Source organism: Rhinopithecus bieti, unplaced genomic scaffold, assembly GCF_001698545.2.
Source record: "Rhinopithecus bieti isolate Rb0 unplaced genomic scaffold, ASM169854v2 scaffold_54056, whole genome shotgun sequence".
NCBI lineage: Eukaryota > Metazoa > Chordata > Mammalia > Primates > Cercopithecidae > Rhinopithecus > Rhinopithecus bieti.
In genome coordinates, this window is record NW_016821158.1 from 187,991 (window position 1) to 215,730 (window position 27,740).

The 27,740-nt window shown below is 44.1% G+C and overlaps 1 protein-coding gene and 1 pseudogene across 5 annotated transcripts in view; one reads left to right on the top strand and one right to left on the bottom strand.

Moving 5' to 3' along the window:
• Positions 1–1,078, bottom strand: part of LOC108520710 (tyrosine-protein kinase RYK-like) — a 2,594-nt pseudogene extending 1,516 nt beyond the window's left edge.
• Positions 1–27,740, top strand: part of ANKFY1 (ankyrin repeat and FYVE domain containing 1) — a 97,702-nt gene that overhangs the window by 40,192 nt on the left and 29,770 nt on the right. For 4 of the 5 annotated variants that reach the window (XR_001882985.1, XM_017860190.1, XM_017860191.1 and 1 more), the window contains exons 4-8: positions 5,923–6,058; positions 13,693–13,816; positions 15,574–15,723; positions 17,063–17,228; positions 26,308–26,512. Coding sequence is in view for 4 of the 5 variants with exons in the window: in XM_017860190.1 (XP_017715679.1) it covers positions 5,923–6,058; positions 13,693–13,816; positions 15,574–15,723; positions 17,063–17,228; positions 26,308–26,512 (781 nt within the window). In the remaining variant the exon portion in view is untranslated. Of the gene's footprint in view, positions 1–2,706; positions 2,795–5,922; positions 6,059–13,692; positions 13,817–15,573; positions 15,724–17,062; positions 17,229–26,307; positions 26,513–27,740 lie in introns of those variants that run through there. The other variant, XM_017860192.1, reaches the window with a different exon arrangement.

The following is a 27,740-nucleotide window of genomic DNA, read 5'->3' on the forward strand; positions in this document are numbered from 1 at the left end:
AAAAAAAAAAAAAAAAAAAAAAAAATTCCATGGAAAATATGCCCAAAAGTACCTTGTTGGAGTACATCTTTTAGAGCTATCCTCTCCTTCACCTTGGCTTTGGCCTCCAAAAGAGTGACACTTCTCAAGTCGTTCTTCTCTGTCCACAAGGTAGGATAACCTGTGGAGCTGGTGATAGGAGTCGCATTGTTGGGTGTGTCAGCCCTCAGATACTGGGTCGTCTGGGTGGATGGCTGAGACAGCCCTTGGGAACTTACTGCTGGCATTAATGCTGTCATCCAGTTCAACCCTTTTCATACTATGAAGGTGCAAAACAGCTAATATTATTGCTACGAGAAATATTACTGCACAAGAAACCCCTCCCCTAATATGAAACACGCATAGAAGTGGTTGTAACTGTATGTACAGGACCATTTTTGGTGCACATTTTCCTTGGTTTAAAATTTAAGATGGTAAAATTCTTTGAAGAATTTAGTCAAGTTGAGTTGCATTAGTATCATAACTTCAGCATGTACTTTGCCAGTACAGGAAAGCTCTACCCAAAACACTGATAAAATGCGTGGAACTTCCCCGGAAACGGAAATGTTGACCTGGGGCATGTCCATTGCCAACACATTGTCCGCTTGGAATCCCAGCTTATATTCAGCCTTGGACTTCTCATGCCAGGTGAAGTGCAGGACGTTTGTCTCACTGGGTACTAACAGATTAAAGGATAGAGCGTAGTGACTAATAAGGTCATTTCTCACATAATAAAGTTCTGCATCAAGACCAATCAGCCGGCGTACCTCGTCCTCACTCAGGTAGAGGCTCACGCTGGGCCCCGCGGCCGTCAACTGCAGCTCCGGGGACCTCGCGCATGGCCGCCTGCCGCCCTTCTGCCCACCCGCGGCCCCGAGCCGCTCACAGCCCCCGAGCGGGGGCGGCTGCCCAACTCATCAAGCCGCTGGCCCGTGGCAGCCAGTAGCGGCTTCAGACCTCCAGAGCGCGCCGCCGTCGCCGCCTCGGTGGCATCGTCCGAAGTAGGGGAAGCAAAAACTTTTGTGTGAAGTAGATTAAGAACAAAAATAGGGCTCGGCATGGTGGCGCACACCTGTAATCCCAGCACTTTGGGAGGCCACAGTGGGCCGATCACCTAAGGTGAGGAGTTTGAGACCAGCCTGCCTAACGTGGCAAAACCTCATCTCTACAAACATACAAAAATTAGCTGGGTGTGGTGACACACTCCTGTAGTCTCAGCTACTTGGGAGTCTGAGGCAGGAGAATCGCTTGAATTGGGATGTGGAGGTTGCAGTGAGCCGAGAATGCGCCACTGCACTCCAGCCTGGGTAACAGAGTGAGGCTCTGACCCAAATAAAAAGAAAAGAAAAAAAACAGTTGGAAACTCAAGAGAATTTAATTAAACCAGAGTCATAATAGGAGATTCAAAAAACACCTTTCTCAGCTTTTCACAGATTAAAAATAGAGGATTAAAAAAACAAAGTCAGCCAGGTGCTGTGGCTTATGCCTGTAATCCCAGCACTTTGGGAGGCCAAGGCAGGAGGATTGCTTAAGGCCAAGAGTTCAAGACCAGCCTGGGCAACATGACGAAACTCTGTCTCTACTAAAAATGCAAAAAGTAGCCAGGCACAGTGCTATGTGTCTATAGTCCGATTTACTCGGCAGGCTCAGGTGGGAGAATCGATTGAGCCTGGGAGGTTGAGGCTATAGTGAGCTGTGATTGCACCATTGTACTCCAGCCTGGGCAACAGTGGCTCTGTCCCTAAATAAATTAAGTAAAAAACAAAGTCAGTTTACTCAGTATGTTTCATTTAAAGGTTAACTGCATACAGATCGGTTTATTCCCATCCATTTCAGATGTCTTGCAAAACATTTATTTAAAATTCAAACCAAAACAAAAAACTAGGCCACATAGAAAATCCTAAGGTCTCCAAAGTATATTTACATGCATCCTGGACTGCAGTGAAACAAAGTCAGAAGTCTAAGTGTTATTTTACCTTTCATCGTTTAAGTCAGAGATTTTTCTGGCTTGTGTGCCAGGCCTTCTGAGGGGATGATTACCTCCATCACGCAGGCCTCGGGGGCCAACTGCTTTCTCTTCTGAGTCTACTCCTTTTAGAGAGAGCTCCTGTTTTGTGCAGTCATCTGACTTTTACAGCCACTTGCTTAAGTAGATTGGAAGCAGACAGGCTGGATGGTTTACTCAAAAGTACACAGTTGCAGCACACACCGTCCTTCCTGTTCATGGTTCTCTGCCTACCCTTATACCACTGGCTGCTTCATCTGAATCACAGAGTGAATGTATCCTCGGTGTATTTTGTAGATGAGGGGAAGAGTCGCGGCAGGAGTGGGAAAGCTCGTAAATCACTTGAACCTCATTTTGTTTGAAATATCAAACCCTCCCAAGAAATCCCTACTGAAAGTAGTTAAAAACATTTTTTTAAAATAATCTAGGTTTTGGTTTATTACTTGTACAGGTCAAGTTTAACCAGGCAAATTTTCAAATAGTATTGAAGAAACTGCGACTGCAGGGAAGGTGTTTGAGGGCGGTGGTACTGGGGATTCTCTCAGCAGTTAGGAATGAGCCGTCTTCAAGATCAGGCCGTGTGAGAGTAGTAGGATGTGTTTTGAAGCATTTTTCGTTGCTCTGGACAAATCACATGGCCTACTTTTTTTTTTTTTCAGTAAGATGATTACTGAGGTATTGAACCCAATTGACAAAGCCTGCTTAGAAATTCAGCCTACTTCCAAGATCTGCGATGGACACCTCAGACAGCTTAGCGGAAGTACCTCCTAAGTTAGTTGTTTAAATAAATCTAATTAGCTTTCTGTCTGATGTTAAAATGTTTTCTCTTTTAAAACATTATAAAGTGCTATTACTGGCCGGGCATGGTGGCTCATGCCTGTAATCCTAGCACTTGGGGAGGCTGAGGCAGGTGGATCACCTGAGGTCAGGAGTTTAAGACCAGTCTGGCTAACATGGTGAAACCCCATCTCAACTAAAAATACAAAAAAATTAGCTGGGCATGGCGGCCGGCACATGTAATCCCAGCTGCGTCGGTAGTCTGAGGCAGGAGAATCTCTTGAACCCGGGAGGCAGAGGTCGCAGTGAGCCTAGGTCGTGCCATTGCACTCCAGCCTGGGCCACAAGAGCGAAACTCTGTCTCAAAGAAAAAAAAAAAGGTGCTATTACTACATTATTCAGTGAGAGAAAAAAGAAAAAACCTTAACATAGTGACTACAATATTATCATTTTAGTGTATTTCACTTTTCTATTTTTTTTTCCTCTTTTTTACTTTTAATATCTGGTTGTTTTAGGAGATGATGGTGAATTAACCTGGTTGCAGGTAAGTCGGGGTCTTCAAGTCCACTCACTTGACATTGCCCCTTCAAACTCCTCCTCCGCGCTCTAGTTGGAAAGGAGATTAATCAGAGCTAATGAGCCGTTTCCTAATTACGAAGTTAATAAGGCGTTCCTGGTCCTTGTTGCACCTTTCCTAGGTAATCAAGAATCGAGTACGGTTTCTGAAACCTTAGTGAGCATCAGAATCACGTGGAGGACTTGTTAAGACACATGCTGGGCCCCATCTGTGGTTTCTCATTCAGCAGGTCTGGGGTAGGACTGAGAATCAGATTTCTAATCAGTTCTCAGATGAGGCTGAGTCTCCTAGCCCAGGACCACACTGTGAGAATTACTTGTGTTGACCATGATTTTAAGTATTCCTCTGTCACTCTTCTTCTGACTAATCAAGAGGTACCTCTGGTTGAAATAATAGTTTAGATATTTTATACTGTGATTCTCATCCCAAACATTTCCCCAAGTTGCTGTACAGTCTTTATTTTAACTTAAAATGATTGCACAAGTAATGCGTGTTCTTTAAATAAAATAAAGCTAAAAGTAAAATTAAGCTAAAGGAAAATTAGTTATAAATTCCACCTGCATTGATATTTTAGTCTGTATCCTTCCAATCTCTTGAGAGACAAACACAGAAAATGTATCTGCCTCTCCATGTATGTAGTGTGTGTAGGTATTTTATATATATATATGTATGCATGCATATACACACAAGTGTATCTAACAAAAGCAAGACCTGTTTTTTTTCTTTTCTTTTTTTTCTCTTTTTTTTTTTTTGACAGGGTCTTACTCTGTCACCCATGCTGAAGTGCAGTGGTGCAATCACGGCTCGGTACTGCCTCATCCTCCCGGGCTCAATTTCTCTTCCCACATTGGCCCCTGAGCAGCTGGGACTACAGACACATGCCACCACTAATGGCATGTGCCTGGCTAATTTTATATTTTTTGGTTTTATTTTGTTTAATTTTTTCTTATTTCTGTAGTTTTGGGGAACAGGTGGTGTTTGGTTACATGGCTAAGTTCTTTAGTGGTGATTTCTGAGATTTTGATGTAATTTTGTATTTTTTGTAAAGACAGGGTTTCACCATGTTGCCCGCACTGGTGTTGAATTCCTGGGCTCCAGCCATCCACCCACCTTGGCCTCCCAAAGCATTGAGATTACAGGCATGAGCCACTGCACCCAGCCAATGAGATCTTATACAAGTATTTTAGCTTACTTTTCAAAAGCCTATGTAGTAAATATCTTATGTTGAGTATATATCTATCTAGTTTTAATTGCATTTTTTCAGTGTGTATGTATATTGTAATTTATTTAATTAGTTCTCCATTGTTGGACTCTTAAGATTTTGTTCTAGTTTTCGTTAATAATATTGTGCTGAGCATCTTAGTACATTTTCTGTATTTGTCCAGTTACTTTCTTCAGATAATATCTACATATGTAGTTGCTGTATGAGAGGTTATGTTCTTTAAAAAATCTTTGCTAGTCTCTGAGATAAAAGAATACTCTGGTTTCAGTTCGTATTTGGTTATCGGTAAGGTTTATTGGCCATTATTTATTTATCTTTGTGAATTACCTATTTGTATCCATTGCCCATTTTCCACTGGGTGTCCATCTTTGTATTTTGATTAGTAAGGTCTTTTATTCTGAAGAATGTTAACTCAGGCTAGGTGAAGCGGCTCACGCCTATAACCCTAACGCTTTAGGAGGCTGAGGCAGGTGGATTGTTTGAGCCCAGGATTTCGAGACCAGCCTGAGCAACATGGCAAAACCCTGTCTCTACAAAAAATACAAAATTAACCCGGCATGCCAACACGCACCTGTGGTCCCAGCTACTCAGGAGGCTGAGGTGGAAGGATCACTTGAGCCCAGGGAGTTGGAGGCCTCAGTGGGGTGTGATTGTGCCACTGCATGCCAGCCTGGGTGACATCGTGAGACCCTGTCTCAAAAGAAAAAAAAAGATTAAATCTTTGTCATATGTTTCAAATATTTCCCCAATTTACTCCATGTATCTTTCGTAGGTTCATTTCCCCACTCACTGCCCACTGCCAAACTTTAGAGTCAGATGCTGCCCAGACTGCTGAGTCACCATTTTATTTATTTATTTATTTATTTATTTATTTATTTATTTTGAAACGGAGTCTCCCTCTGCCACCCAGGCTGGAGTGCAGTGGCTCGATCTCTGCTCACTGCAACCTCTGCCTCCCAGGTTTAGGCAGTTCTCCTGCCTCAGCCTCCTGAGTAGCTGGGATTACAGGTATGCACCACCACGCTCGGCTAATTTTTTGTGTGTTTTTAGTAGAGACGGGGTTTCAGCATGTTGGTCAGGCTGGTCTCCAACTCTTGACCTCAGGTGATCCACCCACCTCGGCCTCCCAAAGTGCTGGGATTGTAGGCGTGAGCCACTGCACCCAGCCGAGTCACCATTTTTAATGGCTGTGTAATATTCCTTTAAGTTGGGTGTACCGTCATTTACTTTGTTAGCCTCAAATTTTAGGGATCCCTCGAGAAAGTCTAAGCGTGTCGTTCTATGCTTTTTCAGTTGTTCTCTCTACTTTTTTTCTTCAACCAGATGCTAACCCTGAGGTGACGATGACAATGCTTCGCTGGATCTATACAGATGAGTTGGAGTTCAGAGAGGATGATGTGTTCCTGACTGAATTGATGAAACTAGCAAATCGGTTTCAGCTACAGCTCCTCAGGGAGAGGCAAGTCACAGCAGATATATTCAAGCACCTCAGATGGTGGTGGCTGTGCTTTAATTATGCTGAGCTCTGGAAAACAGCTTCTTCTGCTAATGTAAATAACTTCGCAAGGTGTTCCTTTAAAGGCGATGGTGGGGAGAGAATTTGTTACCTCCCTTGCTTTGTGTTATTTTGTAGCTAAATTTTGCTAAAGCTTTTTTGCTCTTTTCTTTCACTGGTCTGTTACCTGAAATTACATAATTGTATAAACTGGAAAATTAAATATGAAATAATATAATCCATTGTCCAAACTTCCAGCTTTCCTTCCCTTTCTGTTTCCCTTGACATTTTACCCTATTTTCTGATACATCGAGTTGAATGAAATCCTTAGTCATAATCTCTTTGTTGGAAACAATGAGTGCCTAAATGAATATGTGAAAATATTGTCCAAATAAGTGTCATAGGGAGTGTTCCAGAGATCTCACTTCATTTAAGTGACTGCATTTTAGGTTTTCAAGGAGATAGCATGCTGTGTTTTTATATTGCATTTTCTCTGTTGCTCTCCCAAGTTGGCATTTTAGAACAACAGAAAACAAAACGTTCACTAAATAATGTCAGACAAGAAGTCCGGGAGCATCTGTCTATTGGAGCTGTGGCTCTTGGTAATCAGCCTGGTGATGGAGTGTCTTTTTTTTTTTGAAATGGAGTCTCGCTCTGTCGCCCAGGCTGGAGTACAGTGGTGCGGTCTCGGCTCACTGCAAGCTCCACCTCCTGGGTTCACGCCATTCTCCTGCCCCAGCCTCACGAGTAGCTGGGACTACAGGTGCCCGTCACCATGCCCGGCTAATTTTTTTTTTTTTTTTTGTATTTTCAGTAGAGACGGGGTTTCACCGTGTTAGCCAGGATGGTCTCAATCTCCTGACCTCGTGATCCACCCGCCTCGGCCTCCCAAAGTGCTGGGGTTACAGGCGTGAGCCACCGCGCCCGGCCAATGGAGTGTCTTTTTACAGCATTTAGTGAGCTCTTGTATTCCCTTGGGGGCGTAAAGGAATGGCTTTTCTCCTGGGTGAGTGAAGGGATGGTTTTAGTCATCAGGAGGCACTCCACCTGTGGCTGTGTTTTCCCCAGAGAGACTCTGCTGCCTAGAGCTGCTTGCCGTTTTCATCATGGGCTGGTGTTTTCCCGGGAGGGCTCACTGTGCCCCACGTGAAATCAGTGGACAGCTTACTCCTGTCTGTTACTGATGTGGGTTTGAGTGCATTTTCATATCTAAATCCTATAATTAAAACACAAAAGCAGGTCCACAGTCTACAGGCACACAGAGCATGAGGTTATGAGCAGAGCTGATTTGTTACTGAGGCCATTCACTTAACTCTTTCATTTGTTTGTTAATTTGTTTGGGTGAGGAGTCTTGGTGAGAGTGAAATGAGACGGATTTTAATTAGGTTGAGTATGATTTATGTCTTTATGTTTTTTCCAGACTTCCTGAACTTTCTCCTGTTGACCTTGTCAAACTTGGTTATGTAAATTAAATTGCTTTGATAAAATGTCCTGGGGTTGGAGTAGTTTAGATAATTGTAATCTGTGTAATGGATTTTTTAATTAAACGGTTTGTTGTTTATTGACTGAGTAGGCTTCATAACTGTCAACATTACCAGATGCTTAATTTTGTATTGTTGGATGTGAGTATTGAGTTATTATCTGTCATGGCTTTCTTAAGAGCTGGAGTGGAAGACACCAGGAGTGGAGTCAAGTGTTAGCTTTTAAAGGGTCACAGAGTGCCCCCTGCTGTCCTTGGAAGGAATTACATGCTTGGGATAGCGAATGAAAGGGTCAAGGGTGCTGGTGACGGGTGACGGGTGACAGGCGCGGCTCGGTGTGAAGCAGGCGTTGCTCTTTTTGTAATGTGGGGATCTCGGTGGTTTGGGAATGCTGGCACTAATTTGATGAAAGTCTTTATAGTAAGAATTAATCAGGAAAATACTTCTTTTTCTTTTCTTTCTTTTTTTTTTTAACCATAGAGGGCACACTGAAGAAAATACTCTTATTTTTTGTTTGTTTTGTTTTGTTTTTTAGGCAGAGTCTCACTGCCACCTAGGCTGGAGTGCAGTGGTGCAGTCTCGGCTCGTTGCAACTTCCGCCTCCAGGTTCAAGCGATTGTCCTGCCTCAGCCTCCCAAGGGGCTGGGATTACAGGCATGTGCCGCCACACCCAGCTAATTTTGTGTTTTTATCAGAGACAAGGTGTCACCATGTTGGCCAGTTGAACTCCTGACCTCAAGTGATCCTTCTGCCTCAGCCTCCCAAAGTGCTGGGATTACAGGCATGAGCCACTGCACCAGGCTGTTTTAATTGTTTGTTTTTTGAGGCAGTTTTGCTCTTGTCGCCCAGGCTGGAGTGCAGTGGCACAATCTCGGCTCACTGCAACCTCCACCTCCCGATTCAAGCAATTCTCCTGCCTCAGCCTCCTGAGTAGCTGGGGTTACAGGCGTCTGCCACCACACCTGGCTAATTTTTATATTTTTTGTAGAGATGAGGTTTTGCCATGTTGGCCAGGCTGGCCTCAAACTCCTGACCTCAGGTGATCTGCCCACCTCAGCCTCCCAAAGTGCTGGGATTACAGGCATGAGCCACTGTGCCCAGCTAATTTTTTTAAAGAGAGAATTAATGTATACTAAAAAAATGGGTTAATTTTTTTCTGCTTACAAAAGTATAATACATGTTCAGTGTATGATATTTGGAAAATACAGAATGATGTAAAGAAAAAAGTCATTTGTAACTAAATCATTGTTCTCCTTCTGTCATTTTCTTTTCAATCATTTTCTTTTCCCACATCCACTCAAGAGTGATATGAAAACTAGACAGGAGCTTGTGGGACGTTTAAATATATGCTTGATTGTATACTTTAAAACTCGCCAACATGGTGAAACCCTGTCTCTACTAAAACTACAAAAACATTAGCCAGGCATTGTGGCGGGCACCTGTAATCCCAGCTACTCAGGAGGCTGAGGCAGGAGAATCGCTTGAACCCAGGAGGCAGAGGTTGTGGTGAGCCTGGATCGCGCCACTGCACTCCAGCCTGGGCAACAAGAGTGAAACTCCGTCTCAAAAAAAAAAGTTTTATTTTTTTTCTGTATCTGTATCCTTTCTGTACTCTAAAGTTAAAAATAATAATTAAAAAATCCCCTTCGGGTGAAAGTTAGTCTGTCTTGCTGTTTTCAAAGAGAATATAGGAAGCAAGAATGTAAATTTCTAAATAAGATGACATGTGCTTTGGTTGCGTAAATCATGTCAGTTACTATTTATAATCTATCCAAATGGCAAATGGCACTCTGGAGATCCTGAATTGGTGACAGTGAAATGTCTGCCAGCTTTAATAAAAGATCTGCCTTCATGAAACATATTTGAGTCCCTTGGCGCAATGTCATTTGACAGTTAAAAAGGAGGTGCATGGAATTTTCAGGTTCTCAGCATTTGTCTGTAAAAGTGCTTTGTAAAGTGCTTTACAAATGTGCGTCATTTACTCCCTGAGATCTTCCTGTGTATTAGGCTGCCTGGTGTTAGGATGTTAGGAAGGCAGATTGATGTTAGTTGTAAAAATGGTAAAAGCTTCTGAAAGCTATCTGAAAAGAGGTTTTTTTCTCCTGGGATGCTCAGATTTCATGGCTGAGGTTAGAGTGACTTTGTCAGGCATTGCTGTGGTGTGCTGCAGGTTTGGAGAAACCAATGGTACAGAAAACTGGGGCTTAGAAATATAATGCTGTTGGCGGGGCGGGGCGGCTCACGCCTGTAATCCCAGCACTTTGGGAGGCCCAGGCGGGTGGATCACGAGGTCAGGAGATCGAGACCATCCTGGCTAACACGGTGAAACCCCATCTCTACTGAAAATACAAAAAATTAGACGGGTGTGGTGGCAGGCGCCTGTAGTCCCAGCTACACGGGAGGCTGAGGCGGGAGAATGGCATGAACCCGGGAGGCGGAGCTTGCAGTGAGCCGAGATCACGCCACTGCACAGCAGCCTGGGTGACAGAGTGAGACTCCGTTTCAAAAAAAAAGGCAATATAATGCTGTTGTATGTAACTTACATTCTTATTTATTATTATAACTTCTTAATGTAACTTACTTAAATATTGTAACAACATGATTTTTAAAGTGCCCTGGGAGAGATGCTTCCTTACACCAAGTCAGTAATGTTAATTAAAAACAAAGCACCCAGCCTGGCCACGGTGAAACCCTGTCCCTACTAAAAATACAAAAATTAGCCGGGTGTGGTGGTGGGCACCTGTAATCCAAGCTACTCTGGAGGATGAGGCGGGAGAATAACTTGAAACCAGGAGGCAGAGATTGCAGTGAACCAAGATCACGCCACTGCACTCCAGCCTGGGCGACAGGGCAAACTTCTGCCTCAGAAAACACCAGCAACAACAACAAAAAACCCCAAAGCTTTGACAGGTCTTAGTGTAAAGCAGGTCCTTGCATTTACTGCTAAATAGAGAAATGAGTCCAAGATTGTATTCTTGCTCCTAGCCTCTCCTTCGTGAGATTTAGAAAGGCTGTTCTAAAAAAAAAAAAGTAAAAGAAAGGGTGTTCTGAGATGGGGCGCGGTGGCTCACATCTGTAATCCCAGCACTTTGGGAAGCCGAAGCGGATGGATCACAAAGTCAGGAGATTGAAACCATCCTGGCTAACATAGAGAAACCCTGTCTCTACTGAAAAAAAAAAAAAATACAAAAATCTGCTGGGTGTGGTGGCACGTGCTTGTAGTCCCAGCTACTTGGGAGGCTGAGGCAGGAGAATCGCTTGAACCCAGGAGGCGGAGGTTGCAGTGTGCCAAGATCACACCACTGAACTCCAGCCTGGCGACAAAGCGCGACTGCATCTCAAAAAAAAAAAAAAAAAAAGCGTGTTCTGCATTCTGCCCAGGTCTTTCTCATGACCTTCCTTCCGCCATCACCCATTCCCATGGTCTTTTTCTACATCTGTTACCTAAAGCTCATCTGTTACGATTGGAAATTACCTGCTAGCTAGTTATGGTTAACAGTACTGAAATCCACTAATGTGGGTTATTAAAATTATGTGATTTCCTTTTGTGCTTTTTCCTTCGTAAAGGAATTCAGGCTTTAGAGACGAGAAGGGCTAGGAGAGGGACCTCAAACTTGTGAGCATATTTACTACATACCTCTAGCTGTGTTGAGTGTAACCAGTTCTCCTCCATCTTGACAAACACACAAGTATTCCTCAAACATCTGAAGTAGAGTAACATCTTTATTTTACAGAGGAGACAGGGACACAGAGAGCTCAAGTCATTTGTCCCCTAAAGTTCAATGTGTCTCTACTCAGGTCTTTTTTTTTTACCTCATTGTTTATTTTGCTCTGTCCACCACATTCTGCCTTTGTGATTAGAAAGAGTTTTGGTGGAGGCTGCTGGCAGGGAAAACAATGGTAGATGTCAGGAAATCTCGTGAAACCATACTAGTCCTCTGTGGCTGCCCTTGGAGGTGAACCTGATTTGGAGGGAGCTGTGGAGGCAGGGGGAGGTGAAGGACTGTGCCCTGGCCTTCTTTTCCTCATAGACCTGGTTTCATGGGAGACTCCCTAAGACTTCCAGGAATTACAGCATAGAGGAAGTGTGGTCTTTCCAATGCGGCATCTTCCAGACTACGGATGTGGTCCTGCTTTTGCTACCAGAGACCTATTTGCCTGCCTTCAGCTCTCTCTTCTATGACGTAGTTGATGTTCTTTTTTTTTTTTTCAGGCAGGGTCTCTGTCTGTCATCCAGGCAGGTGTACAGTGGTGTGATCACGGCTCACTGTAGCCTTGAACTCCTGGGCTCTCACTTCAGCCTCCTGAGGAGCTGGGACTACAGGGACACGCTACCATGCCCGGCTAATACCGCATTTGTTTTGGTAGAGACAGGATCTTGCTATGTTGCCCAGGCTGGTCTTGAACTCGTGGCCACAAGTAATCCTCCTGCCTTGGCCTCCCAGAATCCTGGGATTACAGGTGTGAGCCTCTGCACCTGGCCATGTTTCCTTATTAATGATTCTGAAAGAGTCTTGTTTTTGTTATTACTTGGCTTTATGAGGACATCCATTGTAGCCAGTTTTTCTCTATTTTGGTGTACTGTGGTTTTGTTGTTATAGTAGAAACCTGATTTTTTTGGTGTGGGGGATGTACTATGATTTGGCTACTTTTCTAATTTTTTTTTTTTTTTTTGAGACAAGTCTTGCTCTGTCACCCAGCCTTGAACGCAGTGGCACCGTCTCAGTTCACTACAGCCTCTGCCTCCCAAGTTCAAGCAATTCTTGTGTCTCAGCCTCCCAAGTATCTAGGACTATAGGTGCATGTCACCACGCCCAGCTAATTTGTTTTTGTGTTTTTAGTAGAGACGGGGTTTCGCCATGTTGCCCAGGCTGATCTGGAACTCCTGAGCTCAGCCAATCTGCTTGCCTCGGCCTCTCAAAGTGCTAGGATTATAGGCGTGAGCCACCATGCCTGGTCGATTTGGCTATTTTTTTTCTAAACATTATAGATATTTTAGGTGGGTTTTTTTTTTTTTTTAGGGGGTCTCGCTCCATCGCCCAGGCTGAAGTGCAGTGGCGCAATCTCGGCTCACTGCAATCTCCGCCTCCTGGGTTCAAGCAGTTCTCCTGTCTCAGCCTCCCAAGTAGCTGGGACTACAGGTGCCCGCCACCACACCCAGCTAATTTTTGTATTTTTAGTAGAGACAGGGTTTCACCTTGTTGGTCAGGCTGGTCTCGAACTCCTGACCTCAGGTGATCCTAGGTGGGCTTTTAAAAGACAGCTATATTGAGTTATAATTCACATACCATACACATACATCTTATGGGAGAGCTTTCTTTTCTTTCTTTTTTTTTTTTTTTTTTTTGAGGCAAGAGTTTTGCTCTTGTTGCCCAGGCTGGAGTGCAATGGCGCAATCTCAGCTCACTGCAACTTCCGCCTCCCGGGTTCAAGCTATTCTCCTGCCTCAGCCTCCCAAGTAACTGGGATTATAGACATGCACCAGCACGCCCGGCTAATTTTGTGTTTTTAGTAGAGATGGGGTTTCTCTACATTGGTCAGGCTGGTCTCCAACTCCTGACCTCAGGTGATCTGCCCACCTCGGCCTCCCAAAGTGCTGGGATTACAGGTGTGAGCCACTGCACCAGCAGGGAGAGCTTTTAAGGAGGTGTTAATTATTGAAGCATAGAGCCTCGTATTTGAAACTATTTCTAAGCCACACTGTTTGCATAATACAGTTGTGCTAGTGGGAACTAAAGCAGTGTTCCATACAATTAAATTTTCTTTGAAGGACAGAGGTTGATCCATTTTGTGCTTGATTCGACAGTTACCTGTCTATGTGATCAGCGAGTGTCATGTGTGTATTGTTAAGGCAGTTGGGGTATTATGCTTAATAAGTTTATTTGCAGGTTATTTTGATTCTGACCAGAACTGAGCAATGAAATATTATAATGAAATTCTAGTACTTTTTAAATATGGGAGACCAACTGTAATTTATTCATAACTACTTAGCTTACCCTTACCCCATAGTGTTATTAATAGGACGTAGCCAGCCAGTACACAGATGATCGCTTTGGTTTGTTCATTTGTGAATATATTTGTCCAGTAATACTGCTCATCATGAATACTCTCTTACAGATGTGAGAAGGGTGTTATGTCTCTAGTGAATGTCAGGAACTGTATTCGCTTCTACCAAACGGCGGAGGAGCTGAATGCCAGCACGCTGATGAACTACTGTGCAGAAATTATTGCAAGTCATTGGGTGAGTGAGAGGGTGAGGGTGTCGACAGAGCTCTCTAGCTGGCAGTCAAGAGACCGTGGCTTGGGACCTGGTTCCATGGAAAGTGACCTCTCTGGCACCTAGTTTTCTCTTGTTACACAATTGAAGAATAAATAGTTTGATTAGATGATCTGTGAGACTCTTTTCAACTCAAATTCTGATAGTTCTGTGATTTCAGAGCAGAAGGACAAAAGATAGCTCAGGTCTGGCCGGGCGCGGTGGCTTACGCCTGCAATCCCAACACTTTGGGAGGCTGAGGCGGGTGGACCACTTGAGGTCAGGAGTTCGAGACCAGCCTGGCCAACATGGTAAAACCCCACCTCTACTAAAAATGCATAAATTAGCCGGGCTCAGTGGTGCGTGCCTGTAGTCCTAGCTACTCAGGAGGCTGTGGCAGGAGAATCGTATAAACCCGGGAGGTGGAGGTTGCAGTGAGCTGAGATGGTGCCACTGCACTCCAGCCTGGGTGACAGAGCGAGACTCCGTCTCCTACCCCTGCAAAAAAGATAGCTCAGGTCCAGAAACAGTCTTGAAAGCATCGCCTGCCTTCACCCTCCATCTGTGGAAGCTGCTGATGAGCTGCAGGAATAGGGTGTGGCTCCGTGGCCAGCAGACCCCACAGTTTCAGCAGCACGGTTTCTGAGCTTGCCCTTGTTCTCCTCATCAGGTGGAGAGCATCTTTAAATTTAGATTTCCCTTTCTTAGGTTGTTTCATCATAAAGAACAGTGTTTACATTTTTTATTTTATTTTATTTGTTTTGAGATGAGTTTCACTCTTGTTGCCCAGGCTGGAGTGCAGTGGCACCATCTCAGCTCACTGCAACCTCCACCTCCAGGGTGCAAGTGATTCTCCTGCCTCGGCCTCCTGAGTAGCTGGGATCACAGGCGTGCGGCACCTCGCCCGGCCAATTTTTGTATTTTTAGTAGAGATGGGGTTTCACCATGTTGATCAGGCTGGTCTCAAACTCCCAACCTCAGGTGATCCACCCACCTCGGCCTCCCAAAGTGCTGGGATTACAGATGTGAGCCACCGCGCCTGGCCAGTGGTTCACATTTTTTTGTTGTTGTTTGCAGTCTTAAAAAATTAGGGCTGGTGCTACCTTTTACAAATTAGTTTCTGCGAATTGTTTGCTATTCAACAACGTCATAGGAAAAGCCTTAGAGTTTCAGAAAAGGTAGCTAGAAGAGCTGGATTTTAAGGAATTGAAACCGAGTTGGTAACCTTTCTGTTAAAATATGTAGAAATATAGAGATTTGCAGTAATAGGGACCAGCTGTGACTCAGTGGAGTGACTTGCTTGTGGAAGTTGGAATTGATTGATTTTCTAACTGCCGTCTTTCGGGGGGTGGGAAGAGGACTCCCTCCTCTCAGGTGAGGCCCCCTCGGGGCGCATTCCAGTTAGAGGTAAGCGTGGCTTGGCTTTGCCACCTCACTGGGAGGCACAGTAGTGCCAGGGGAAAGAGTGAGGCTCAGAACGTCAGCCTTCTGGTTCCCCAGCCATTTAAGGACTGTCTGAACTAGAGCAAGTTATCTAATCTCTTTATGCCTTACTTTTTTCTTCTGTAAAATCAGGATGATCAAGTGCTTACCTCATTGGGTTTTGGGGAGAAGTAAATGAGTTGGGAAACGTTAGGCCCTTAAAGTAGGGCCTGACTGACGCGTTTTAAGGGCGTACTAAATGGTAGTTGTGTGTATTGCTTTGTATCTGTTCTGCTTTTTACTGTGTTGTGAATTGTTAGGATGACCTGAGAAAGGAGGATTTCAGTAGCATGAGTGCTCAGTTGTTATACAAAATGATCAAATCCAAGACGGAGTACCCGTTACATAAAGCTATCAAAGTGGAGAGAGAAGACGTGGTCTTCCTTTATCTGATTGAAATGGATTCCCAGGTACTGTAGCCACCTTTCCTGTTCTTCATTTCCTGGAACTCTAACGCACTTGTCTTTCTCCAGGCTGCTGCTCGCTTCTTCCGAGCCGTCACTGGCACAGTCCTTAATGTACGGATTTCTACTAAATAGTTTGTTCAAGGCTATCTGAGCTTTTTCTAACATGTTTCTCAAAATTCTTCCAGCCTTAGCCCATTGCCTAATTTAAAACCTCTTATATGCTTTTAGGTAGTTTTTTTTTTTTTTTTTTAAACGCTTCTTAACTTGCAGGTGCCAAAATCTGTATTAGTTTACTTTTGCTGCTATAATAAATTACCATAAACTTAATGGCTTAAAACAACACAAATGTATTGCCTTACAGTTTTGTGGGTTGGAAGTCCAGGACAGGAATCACTGGCCCAAAATCAAGGTGTCAGCAGGCTATGCTTCTTTCCAGAGACTCAAGGAGAATCCATTTCCTACTCATTTGGGTTTTTGGCAAAATTCAGATTCTTGCACTTACAGGATCGAGGTCCCCATTTTTCTTGGCGGCTGTCAACTGAGGGCCATTCCCACCTTTTAGAGCCCGCCACACATTCCCTAGCTCATAGCCCTTAGCTCATAGTCCCCGGCTTTTGTCTTAAAAGCCAGCAGTGGTGGGTCAGGTGCTTCTCATGTCACATCTCTCTGACTTGTTCTTCTGGTTCCCTTTTTCACTTTGAAGGATGTGTGTGGTTAGATAGATCGGGCCTCCTGGATAATCTGGGATACTCTCCTCATCCCAAGGTCCTTAATCATATCCTCAAAGCGCCTTTTGCCGTGTAATGTGACATGTTTATAGGTTCTGGGGATTCAGACATGTCCATCTTTAGGGGGCTGTAATTCTGCCCATCACATGACCTTGAAAGAAATGTAATGGCTCTTGACAGATGGGAATGAAGTATGTTTTATCCTGGGTGTCCAGTGTGTGGGGAGACATTAAACTGCTGGGAAAAATGAGATAAGCACGCCACCACCTTTCATGGAAGCATTAGCTGTTCACCATAAAGCTCTCTGAACCTCTGCCTGGCACTTGTGCCCCACAGCATTCTGTCCACATTTTCCTGGGGGCCCTTACATCATCTCCCACATTGTTTATGTTTGCTCTGTGGTCCCCATTCATACAGTACTCCCTGAACACATGTACCCTGAGGAAGCCTGATAGAAGTTTATGAATGAAGTTGAATTTGGGGAGTAAGCAGTGTTGAAGTACTTAAATTTGACATTTGTATTAGCGATGATATTTAAGGGTCAAGGCGGGAGAAATGAAAATAGGTCGCATTCTTTACCCACTGGGCGCTAATTCACAAACATGTTCGTGTAGCTCCCTGGGAAGCTGAACGAAGCGGATCATAATGGAGATCTGGCATTAGATCTAGCCCTTTCACGACGACTGGAGAGTATTGCCACCACGCTGGTTAGTCACAAAGCTGACGTGGACATGGTGGACAAGAATGGCTGGAGCTTGTTACACAAAGGAATCCAAAGAGGTAGGAAGAAGTATATTTTATATTTTTCCCTGCAGGCAGTTTTATTTTTATCCAAGTCATTTTTGAAGACTTTCTCACCTTGTTCCCACAATTCTCAAAGGCTTCTCTAGTCTGTACTCACAGGGTACATGATTGAGAATTTGATCACTGGGTCAGAGGAAGCACTCAAGAGCTGTTCCCTGCACCTCGTTGGTTTGGCTGTTCCCAGTGCCAACAGGGCCCCGGGAGGAAAGGCTACAAAGGCAGTACTTCGTGTGAAGAAGCACCTTTACCTGTGAGCACTTACGTGTTTGCTTGTTCAGTGGGTCACTTGCTCCAGGAATTGTGCTAGGAAGGTTTTGCTTTTGTACCCTACCACAGATATGAGGATAGTAGCAAAACCATAAATGTTTAAACATATTCTTAGATTCGGGGTGTTCACTTTAACAGGCTAGACCTCTATTATGATAAATTGATAAAGTGTCATTGCGTTCTAGCAAAATTATTTGAAATTGTAGCTATATTTTGAATGCATTGTTAGTAGTTGGAAGAATATAGAAATGATAGACTTGAGAACAAAACATCTTTTTCTCTTTCTTTTTTTTTTTTTTTTTTGAGACGGAGTCTCGCTCTGTCGCCCGGGCTGGAGTGCAGTGGCGCGATCTCGGCTCACAGAAAGCTCCGCCTCCCAGGTTCACACTGTTCTCCTGCCTCAGCCTCCCGAGTAGCTGGGACTACAGGTGCCCGCCACCACGCCTGGCTAATTTTTTTTTTTTTTTTAGTAGAGACGAGGTTTCACCGTGTTAGTCAGGATGGTCTCGATCTGACCTTGCGATCCACCCGCCTCAGCCTCCCAAAGTGCTGGGATTACAGGTGTGAGCCACCGCGCCCGGCCGAGAACAAAACATTTTAATCTTAATGAATTGTCAAAGAAAAAACAATACTGGTTTTTTTTTTTGTTTTTTTATTTTTTTTGCCATAGTCTTTTTTTTTTGTTGTTTGTTTTGTTGAAGAACGGAGTCCGCTCTGTCGGCGCCGGCTGGAAGTGCAAGTTGGCCGGATTCCAGGCTCACTGGCAAGCTTCCGCCCCGCGGTTTTCAAGCGCCGGCCATTCTCCCTGGCCTCAGCCTCCGGAGTAGCCTGGGACTACAGGCGGCCCGCCACCGCGCCTCGGCTAGTTTTTTTTTTTTTTTTTTTGTATTTTTTTAGTAGAGACGGGGTTTTTCACCGTGTTTTAGCCAAAGGATGGTGCTCGATCTCCCTTGACGCTCGTGATCTTGCCCGTCCGGCTCCCAAAGTGGCTTGGGATTTTAGCAGGCTTGAGGCCACCGCGCCCCGGCCTTTTCCATAGGTCTTTACTAATTCGTAAGTCGCGGCAAGTGAATCCTGACTGAAATTTTTTTGCTTTGCAATGGTCCATTTTTTTGAGCAGAGGAAATTCTGTATACGGAGGCTAGAAGTTGCCAGTGAGGAATGAAAGGCGTTTTCCAAAGTGTCAAAGCGTTTAGTTTTGTTTGGAGGGATTGGGTTTTTTTGACTTTGAATTTGAAGTTAGCATTGGCCATGGCCACTTTTTTTATTTACAGTAAGATTATCAAAAGAGAGAAATTTACTCATTTCCGGCTCATCTTATCTATGATTTTTCGCCGTTTTTTGATGATGCGTATTGTCATCACGCCTTATTGTCTATGCTACATTTTTGCCATTTCCACAAATTGCTGCCTAGTTGGTGGGGAATGTAGTTACATCAGATGTGGTCCTGTTTGCGCAGCTTTTGTTCCTTTTTTTTGGCAAAGGTTTTTTTTTAATAAAGTATCGCTTTATAAGCCATGTGTGTTGGAGTTTTGCTTGGAGCTTGCTGGCTTTGGTAAAGAGAGGAGAATTGTTTGGCTCACCACTGGGTTAGGAAAAATGCTTTGCGAGGTTATGTCAGTTGTCAAGAGCAGATGCATTTCCCCAATGCCGCATTTATGTGGGCCGTGCAGAAGCGCAGCCAACAGTCAGCTTAGGCACGAGCCATGGATGCCCAGTGGGGAAATGGTTTTCTTTTCCCACACTGTTTTTCGGTGTCTTGAGATGTTTTATTTTTGGAAAACAAATACCCTGTTTAAACTAAAAAAAAAAAAAAAAAAAAAAAAAAAAAAATGCTGAGAATTTTCTTTCTTTCCTCCCAGGGAGTTAATTCTTATGTTTGATGATAAAACATCTTTGAGTTATTAAATATTTTGGTGATTGCTTAGCTACGAGAATTGCCAAGAATTAGTGATACATTTTTGATGTTTATTTTCAGATGGTTTAATCCTCCACTCTGAGTTTATTAATTGCCTGCAAGTATGTGGATTACAGTGTGGGTATAATAAACGTGATTTTGCTAACTTTAGAGAGTGTCACATATTACGGTAGACAGAGCACTGGCTATCAAGCTTGTATTTACCAAGGTTTGAATCTCAGCTCATCTGTTTACTCTGTGGCCTTGGACAAGTCACATTCTGAGTCTTCCTTATCCCTAAAGTGGGAATCACTTTTGCTTTATTGGTTTGTTCAGAGAATGCGAGGCAATGTTAGTGGTACACCCAGCATTGATTACCAGGGGACTGGCGGGGTCAACCCTGCCGTTCATCCCTTGCCCCTGCATTGGAAATGCCGTAACCAGGTCCAGTTCCTGTAGCAGTTTTTTTCACTTTAACTGTTAAGAGTGAAAGTCTTTAATATATGAGATTTCAGTTTAGTTCTGAGCATGCATTGGAATCTGTCAACAAAATAGTCAGTGATCATCCTAATAACCGAGTATAGCAGTCATTTTATCTGAAGAGTGGAACAGGCAGGCAGTGTCTCTGCGGGAGTCCACAGCGGGCACATGTTTGGCCGGAGAGAGGCCATCTCCTTGGATTAGCCTGATTTGAGCAAGAAGATGAGTCTTCACTTGATAAAAACAATTCTTTCTGAACTTTTTTACCTTAATAACCAACATCAGTCAGTGGATTTCTTTCTTCTTTTTTTTGAGACAGAGTTTCACTCCTGTCGCCCAAGCTGGAGTGCAGTGGCGCTATCTTGGCTCACTGCAACTTCCGCATCCCGGATTCAAGCGATTCTCCTGCCTCAGCCCCCTAAGTAGCTGGGATTATAGGCACCTGTCACCATGCCTGGTTAATTTTGAGTTTTTAGTAGAGATGGGGTTTCTCCACGTTGGTCAGGCTGGTCTCAAACCCGCAACCTTAGGTGATTCGCCCGCCGCGGCCTCCCAAAGTGCTGAGATTACAGGCATGAGCCACTGCGCCCAGATGATGGGTTTCTTAAGTAGGATGTTCCTGTTAATTATTTTTAGTAAATTTGAAAATGATGCCGCCAACTGCAGCAGCATGAAATATGGCTTGTATTAATTGAATAATGAAGGCTACTGGCTGAATAGAACTGTCAAGAAGCTGCATTGAAAGAAATATTGTATATGGATTTTTTGAGTGTGAAGTTTTTTGTTAGGAATAGTTTTATGTGGACAGATTGTAATAGTCATGCCTCATTTACCTGGCAGTGTCAGTGAATGAGGTGATGAAGTAACTGAAACTTTTAAGCACTAGTTTTTGTTTTAACTGTTTCTGATGATTTAAAGTCTTTCTAAAATGTGTTAACCATTTTCTTACTGACAGAAACCTTATAAACGGTGCTTGTGACATTTTCTGTTCCCTCCCTTTGTTCTGCTCTTCTGATATCAGTTGTCCTTTTCCTTTATGTACCCTCTGGGCTGACTTTCTTTTAATGTAAAACTTGACTAATTTTCTACTTCTAGTAATTTCTAAATAGCTTCTTTGGGGTGAATATATTTATATATATGTATGATTATAAGTAAAAACTGTATATGTGGATCTTATTAATAAAATAAATCTGATCCAAAGTCTATAATTCTTCTAAGGGGACCTAAGGATTTAAGATACAAACATTTTTTTATCATGCTATCCATCTGAATCCGATCATTCATAGGTTTTCACATACCTGTGCAGTATTGCCCAGTTTATTTTCTGTATGTTTGGTGTATTACACATTTTTCGTTAACCTATCTTGTCTTAGCTTTACTGTGTATTTATCTCTCTCTCTCTCTCTTTTTTTTTTTTTTAAAGACAGAGTCTTGCTCTGTCGCCCAGGCTAGAGTGTAGTGCTGCAATCTCGGCTCACTGCAACCTCCGCCTCCTGGGTTCAAGTGATTCTCCTGCCTCAGTCTCCCTAGTAGCTGGGATTACAGGCACGTGCCACTACGCTTGGCTAATTTTTGTATTTTTGTAGAGATTGGGTTTACCATGTTGGCTAGGCTGGTCTCAAACTCCTGGCCTCAAGTGAACTGCCTGCCTCGGCCTACCAAAGTGCTGGGATTACAGTCAGGAGCCACTGCGCCTGACCACTATGTGTTTGTGTCTTAGTTTGGAATATATTTTAAGCTTAAAGGTAATGAAGCTACATTATCCCTTCTCCCCTGAGTATCTCATATTTTGGACCCTTCTCCCCTGAGTATCTCATATTTTGGGCTTTTCATTAAGGCCCATTGTCCTAATAATTCTAAAGTTTCTTTCTACTCCCAGAATGTAAGTGGCTGTCTCTAGGATATTTAGTTCTATGGCTAATATATTGTTGTCTTTACATATTTTCTCCTATATCAAATCCATGCAGAGTTTGTTCATGCTAGAGAGTAGGGCCCTCTGTGTGTATGTATAAATGGATAGCAAAGGCCTGACCTAGCCTAGCCCCCAGTATGCATGTTACCTGCTGCCTGCAGTGCTTTACTGCGTCTGTACTATAAAATCTAAGCTTCCCTTCTGCACCCCTTACCCCACCCAAAACGGGAGCAGAAGAATCAAAATATTTCAAGAGAAGGGACTTACTGGAAAATGGTTAAGTTACCTGAAGTCATAATTCTTTCAAATAAGAGCCTTTCTGATAAAGTAGAACCCAATAGCCCTAACCAGTCAGTCCATTTTCTTCCCAAACGTTTCCCCAGGGTCTGTTTTGTGTAAGACAGTGTGAATACCAAAAAAAAAAAAACAATCAGGCATGGGCCAATCCAGCATCTGAGGAACGAGTCAGCGTCTGAGGCCTCCTGGCTGCCCCAGTGCCAGAACCTACACTCTGTAGCAAGATGGGCCCTCGGAGGAAAGCATAGAGCAGATGGGAAGTATTGGAAACCAGGCAGTCGACCTGGGTACAGTGGCTCACGCCTGTAATCCCAGCACTTTGGGTGGCCAAGGTGGGAGGATCACTTGAGGCCAGGAGTTTGAGTACAGCCTGGGCAACATAGTGAGACCTCATCTCTACAAGAAATATTTTAAAATGAGCCAGGCAGGGTGGCATGCGCCTGTACCCCTAGCTCCTTGGGAGGCTGAGGCAGGAGGATTGCTCGAAGCTGGGAGGCTGAGGCTGCAGTAAGCCATGATGGCACCACTGCATTCCAGCTTGACCAACAGAGTGAGACCCTATCTCAAAAAACCAAAAGCCAAAACAAAAGCAAATGATTTTCTAATCTCATACCCACTGAGAACCAGATGAAACCTGTATATTCAAATGAAAATGTGCACAGGAATACCGGCAACAGACTCAAGAGAGCTTTACCACTCCTGAAACTCCATTTTAGATGTTCAGACTGTAGATGTGTGGTCAAAGGAGATGAAATGATACCATAAGGTATGAAAAGAAAACTTTGGAAGAGAGAAAATCATCTCAGGTTGTGATTCAAAGGGGTCTGCACTCAAAATTCTAACAATTAGGAACCAAAGTGTCCTGATGCAAAGACAAAAGCAGATCGACTATGGGAAGAACACCATTGCCTGCGGTCCATACCTTAAAGAAGTTCCAAGTTCGCCTCAACAGTCCAGCATTCATCCCGAGATCACCCACACATTTAAGGAGTATAGTCAGCTCTCATGGGACCAGCAAATCCAACTCTGGGATGTTGTTCCGCATGTTGGGGATCATCCAGCTGAAGAAGGGTGTGATTTGCAAGAAATTCATCCTGTAGACCTTGGTGAAATGGAGACGGAATCTGCAGAAAGTACCTCTGAATCCAGGCTCTTGGGTTAACTTGCTATCACCCATCAGAGTTACACATGGGGACGTCAAGTTGCAAGTTGCAGATGAGTTTGATTTGGAAGATGTTTAACTGAACCCTTGAAAGACTTTCCAGGCCAGGCGCTGTGGCTCACACCTGTAATCCCAACACTTTGGGAGGCTGAGGTGGGCGGATTGCTTGAGCCCAGGAGGTCAAGACCAGCTTGGGCAGCAGTAGCAAAACCCATCTCTACCAAAACCACAAAAAAGCTGAGTATGTTGGCGTACACCTGTAGTCCCAGCTACTCAGGACACTGAGCTGGGAGGATCCCCTGAGCCCTGCAAGTCGAGGCTGCAGTGAGCTGTGATGATGCCACCGCACTTCAGCTTGGGTGACAGAGTGAGACCGTGTCTCCAACAAAACAAAACAAAAAAATCCCCAAAACCCGAGTTTCCTGGTGTGAGCTCATGGGTGCCACCTGGAGGCTACTGAGAGCAATTGCTTTCCCCCAGGAAGGCGTGATGCCCCAAGCCTTGGTAACGGTTTCTGTTCCATGTGTAATGATGCTTTGCTATTCTTGCCTTACTTTCTTTCTTTTTTTTTTTTTTGAGACGGAGTCTCGCTCTGTCGCCCAGGCTGGAGTGCAGTGGCCGGATCTCAGCTCACTGCAAGCTCCGCCTCCCGGGTTTACGCCCTTCTCCTGCCTCAGCCTCCCGAGTAGCTGGGACTACAGGCGCCCGCCACCTCGCCCGGCTAGTTTTTTGTATTTTAGTAGAGACGGGGTTTCACCGTGTTAGCCAGGATGGTCTCGATCTCCTGACCTCGTGATCCGCCTGTCTCGGCCTCCCAAAGTGCTGGGATTACAGGCTTGAGCCACCGCACCCGGCCGATAAATTTCATATATTTGTAGTGTGTTTGCATGTTTTAAATTTTAAATATAACTAAATCCAAGGAAGACTGAACTTTTAATCTTACAACAAATTTAATTGCTTAATCCTTGTCATCCTCCAAGTTAACTTGACAAGTATACTTTAACTGGTTTTTCACAAGTATTTTTAACACTAAATGGCCACTTGTCAGATTGCTTAGTTCTGAGCTTAACCATGTATTTGTAGAACCAATCTAGAGTCAATTTCTCTTTACTAGTGTCTGACAGTATTTTCACAAATGTATACTGTTAACATCTTCCTCTTAATTCTTGGCCTTTTGTCAACATGTCAAGGTAGTTTTTTTCACTTCTACAGAGCATAAATAGTCAAAGATGGTAAATGAAGCTATTAAAATTAATGGATTTTGGCCAGGCACAGTGGCTCATGCCTGTAATCCCAGCACTTTTGGGAGGCTGAGACAGGTGGATCCCTTCAGCCCACGGGTTGGAGACCAGCCTGGGCAACATGGTGATACCCCATCTCTACTAAAAATATAAAAAAATAAGCCAGGCATGGTGGCATGCGTGCTTGTAGTCTCAGCTATTCAGGAGACTGAGGCAGGAGAATCCCCTGAGCCAAGAAGTTGAGTCTGCAGTGAGCCATAATCATGCCAGTGCACCAGCCTGGGTGACAGGAGTGAGACTTTGTCTCAAACAATAAGAAGAAGAATGGATTTTCTGTGAGTTATTCAACCTTTGTTGAGTCAGGATCTCTCTCTGTCACCAAGGCTAGAGTGCAACGGCACAGTCACGGCCCACTGCAGTCTCGAACTCTTGGGCTCAAGCGATCCTCCCGCCTCAGGCTTCCAGAGCCCTGGGATGTTCCTCAGTGTTGATTTGATATCTGTAAATAGTCCTAGGTAGACTCTGTAATACCGCCAGAGTTAAGTCAGTGGAAGGGATTTAGAAAGAAATTTTGTTTCCACAACAAGGTTATTTACCATGTGAAATTTTTGTAAATAGTAATGTGTACAGATACTCTGTTCAAATGTTTCATTGTAAACTTCTTGTTAAGTCAGTTAAGTGTATATAATGAAATTATAAAACTAAAAAGATACAGGGTGCAGTGGCTCACATCTGTAATCCCGGCACTTTGGGAGGCTGAGACAGGTGGTTTGCCTGAGCTCAGGAGTTTGAGACCACCCTGTACATCATGGTGAAACCCCGTTGCTACTAAAATACAAAACATTGGCCAGGTGTGGTGGCACGTGCCTATAGTCCCAGCTACTTGGGAGGCTGAGACGTGAGAATTGCTTCAACTTCGGAAGCGGAAGTTGCAGTGAGCTGAGATTGTGCCACTGCACTCCAGCAAGGCTCTGTCTGGGGAAAAAAAAAAAAATCTAAAAAGAAAAGAAATTTTATAATAATAAAACAGACTTGGGATTACTCTGAGTAGAACCTGTATGCAAGAACAGCAGAATGGGGGTAGTGTTGCTTAGTTAGGTACAAGCTGTGGTCAGGAAATGAGAAAGAGAGAGGGAGAGAGAGAAATTGTGTGGGGAGGGATCCTGGAAATCCTTTTGAGAGATGACCAAAAGAGGCCTTTGAAGAATAGAAGCCTAGTATTCTTTTTTTTTGAGATGGAGTTTTGCTCTTGTTGCCCAGGCTGAAGTGCAATAGTGCGGTCTCAGCTCACTGCAACCTCCGCCCACTGGGTTCAAGCAAATCTCGTGTCTCAGCCTCCCGAGTAGCTGGGATTACAGGCAGGTACCACCACGCCTGGCTAATTTTGTATTTGTAGTAGAGACGGGGTTTCTCTATGTTGGTCAGGCTGGCCTCGAACTCCCGACCTCAGGTGATCTGCCCGCCTTGGCCTCCCAAAGCGCTGGGACTACAGGCTTGAGCCACCGCGCCTGGCCCAGCCTAGTATTCTCAAACAGTGAAAGGATACTGAGGTGAGGAGGCACGACAAGTGATAACAGGTAACCAAAAATTGAGCACAGCCTTTTGAATTCATCTGGAACTCCATGATCTCAATGATGAGTTTCCACTTACAGATGCCCCAAGAGGTTCCTTCAGACACATCTAGTTATTGCTCTTTTGTCTGCAGTCACTTTCTGCTGCCTCTTGAGGAAGCACTGGCCAGAATACTTTGCCCTGAGTGTTGTCATGTGTTACTGTTTCTTCTATTATTTCTTTTCAAGGAGATCTCTTTGCTGCCACTTTCCTCATTAAGAATGGGGCCTTGGTCAATGCCGCTACACTGGGTGCCCAGGAGACGCCATTGCACCTCGTGGCCTTGTACAGTTCAAAGAAACACTCAGCAGATGTGATGTCTGAGATGGCGCAGATTGCAGAGGACCTTCTGCAGGCTGGTGCCAACCCCAACATGCAGGACAGCAAGGGGAGGTAAGCTGGGGAGCAGACACTGTGCCCTTAGCACTGTTCTCAGCTTATCTTACGGTAGCAGGTCATTGGCATACGGGGAGTTCATGTTCTTTAGTTTGGCATTATTCAGTCTGATTTGTATTAAAGTCACAGACATTGATGTATAGTAGTAGTGTCACTACTAAAACCAGAGGCATTTGGGGAAAACATTTCCGTCCTGGGTAACTGAAGTCATCGAGGGTTTTTTTGTTGTTGTTGTTTGTTTGTTTTTAATTGTGTCAGCATCTCACTCTGTCGCCCAGGCTGGAGTGCAGTGGTGTGATCTTGGCTCACTGTAGCCTCCACCTCCTGGGCACAGGTGATCCTCCCACCTCAGCCTCCTGAGTAGGTGGGACTACAGGCACGCACCACCCCACCTGGCTGATTGTTGTATTTTGGTGGAGACAGGGTTTTGCCATATTGTCCAGGCTGGCATCAAACTCCTGGGCTCAAGCAATCTTCCCACCTCGTTCTCCCAGAGTGCTGGGATTACAGGCGTGCGCCAGTCTTCGAGCTTTTAAGCAATTTGTATCTTCATATTTGAAGGAACCAGAGTGGTCATCTAGTCCAGGGCCTCCAAGGGAACCTTGTAGCGTTTCTTAGAGTTTAAACTATCCAAGTGTGAAGAACTATCCAAGCAACCAGACAATCTGTTTTATTTCTGTGAGGTCTAATTGTTAGAAAATTCTAATTGTTAAACCCAATTTTACCTTCTTGTAAACACTCCCACTTTATCTGCACCGCTTGCTACCTTTGTCCGTAGCACAGCCCTTTGCATATTTAACAATAATTACTGTGTTCATTTTGCCTATTTCCAGAAATACTTAGTTGGGGATTCCTTGTGGTTTAGGATCTAGGAAAAGGCTGCTTGTCTTGGGACAGTGGTGTGAGGCTGTGAAGGACGGTTAAGTTACCTGAATCACTGACCACAGTTGGGACCTGCTTGTCCTTACAACAACTCAGTATTTTATACCTTTGAAAACCCTCTCAAGAAAGAAAAGATTTTTTGTAAAGTTTGGTTGTCAGATAGGAAAATGGACTTGTGTGATAGGGAAGGTACACAAATAAGATGTAGCTTCATGAAATCTCAATATCATGTGATGATTACCTTATTTCCTAAAATAATTGCATCCATGTCCCTGCTGTTGATTCTTTTATTTTTTTCCTCCAACAGCAGTAAACTTGCAGTGTGTATATGTGTGTGTGTGTG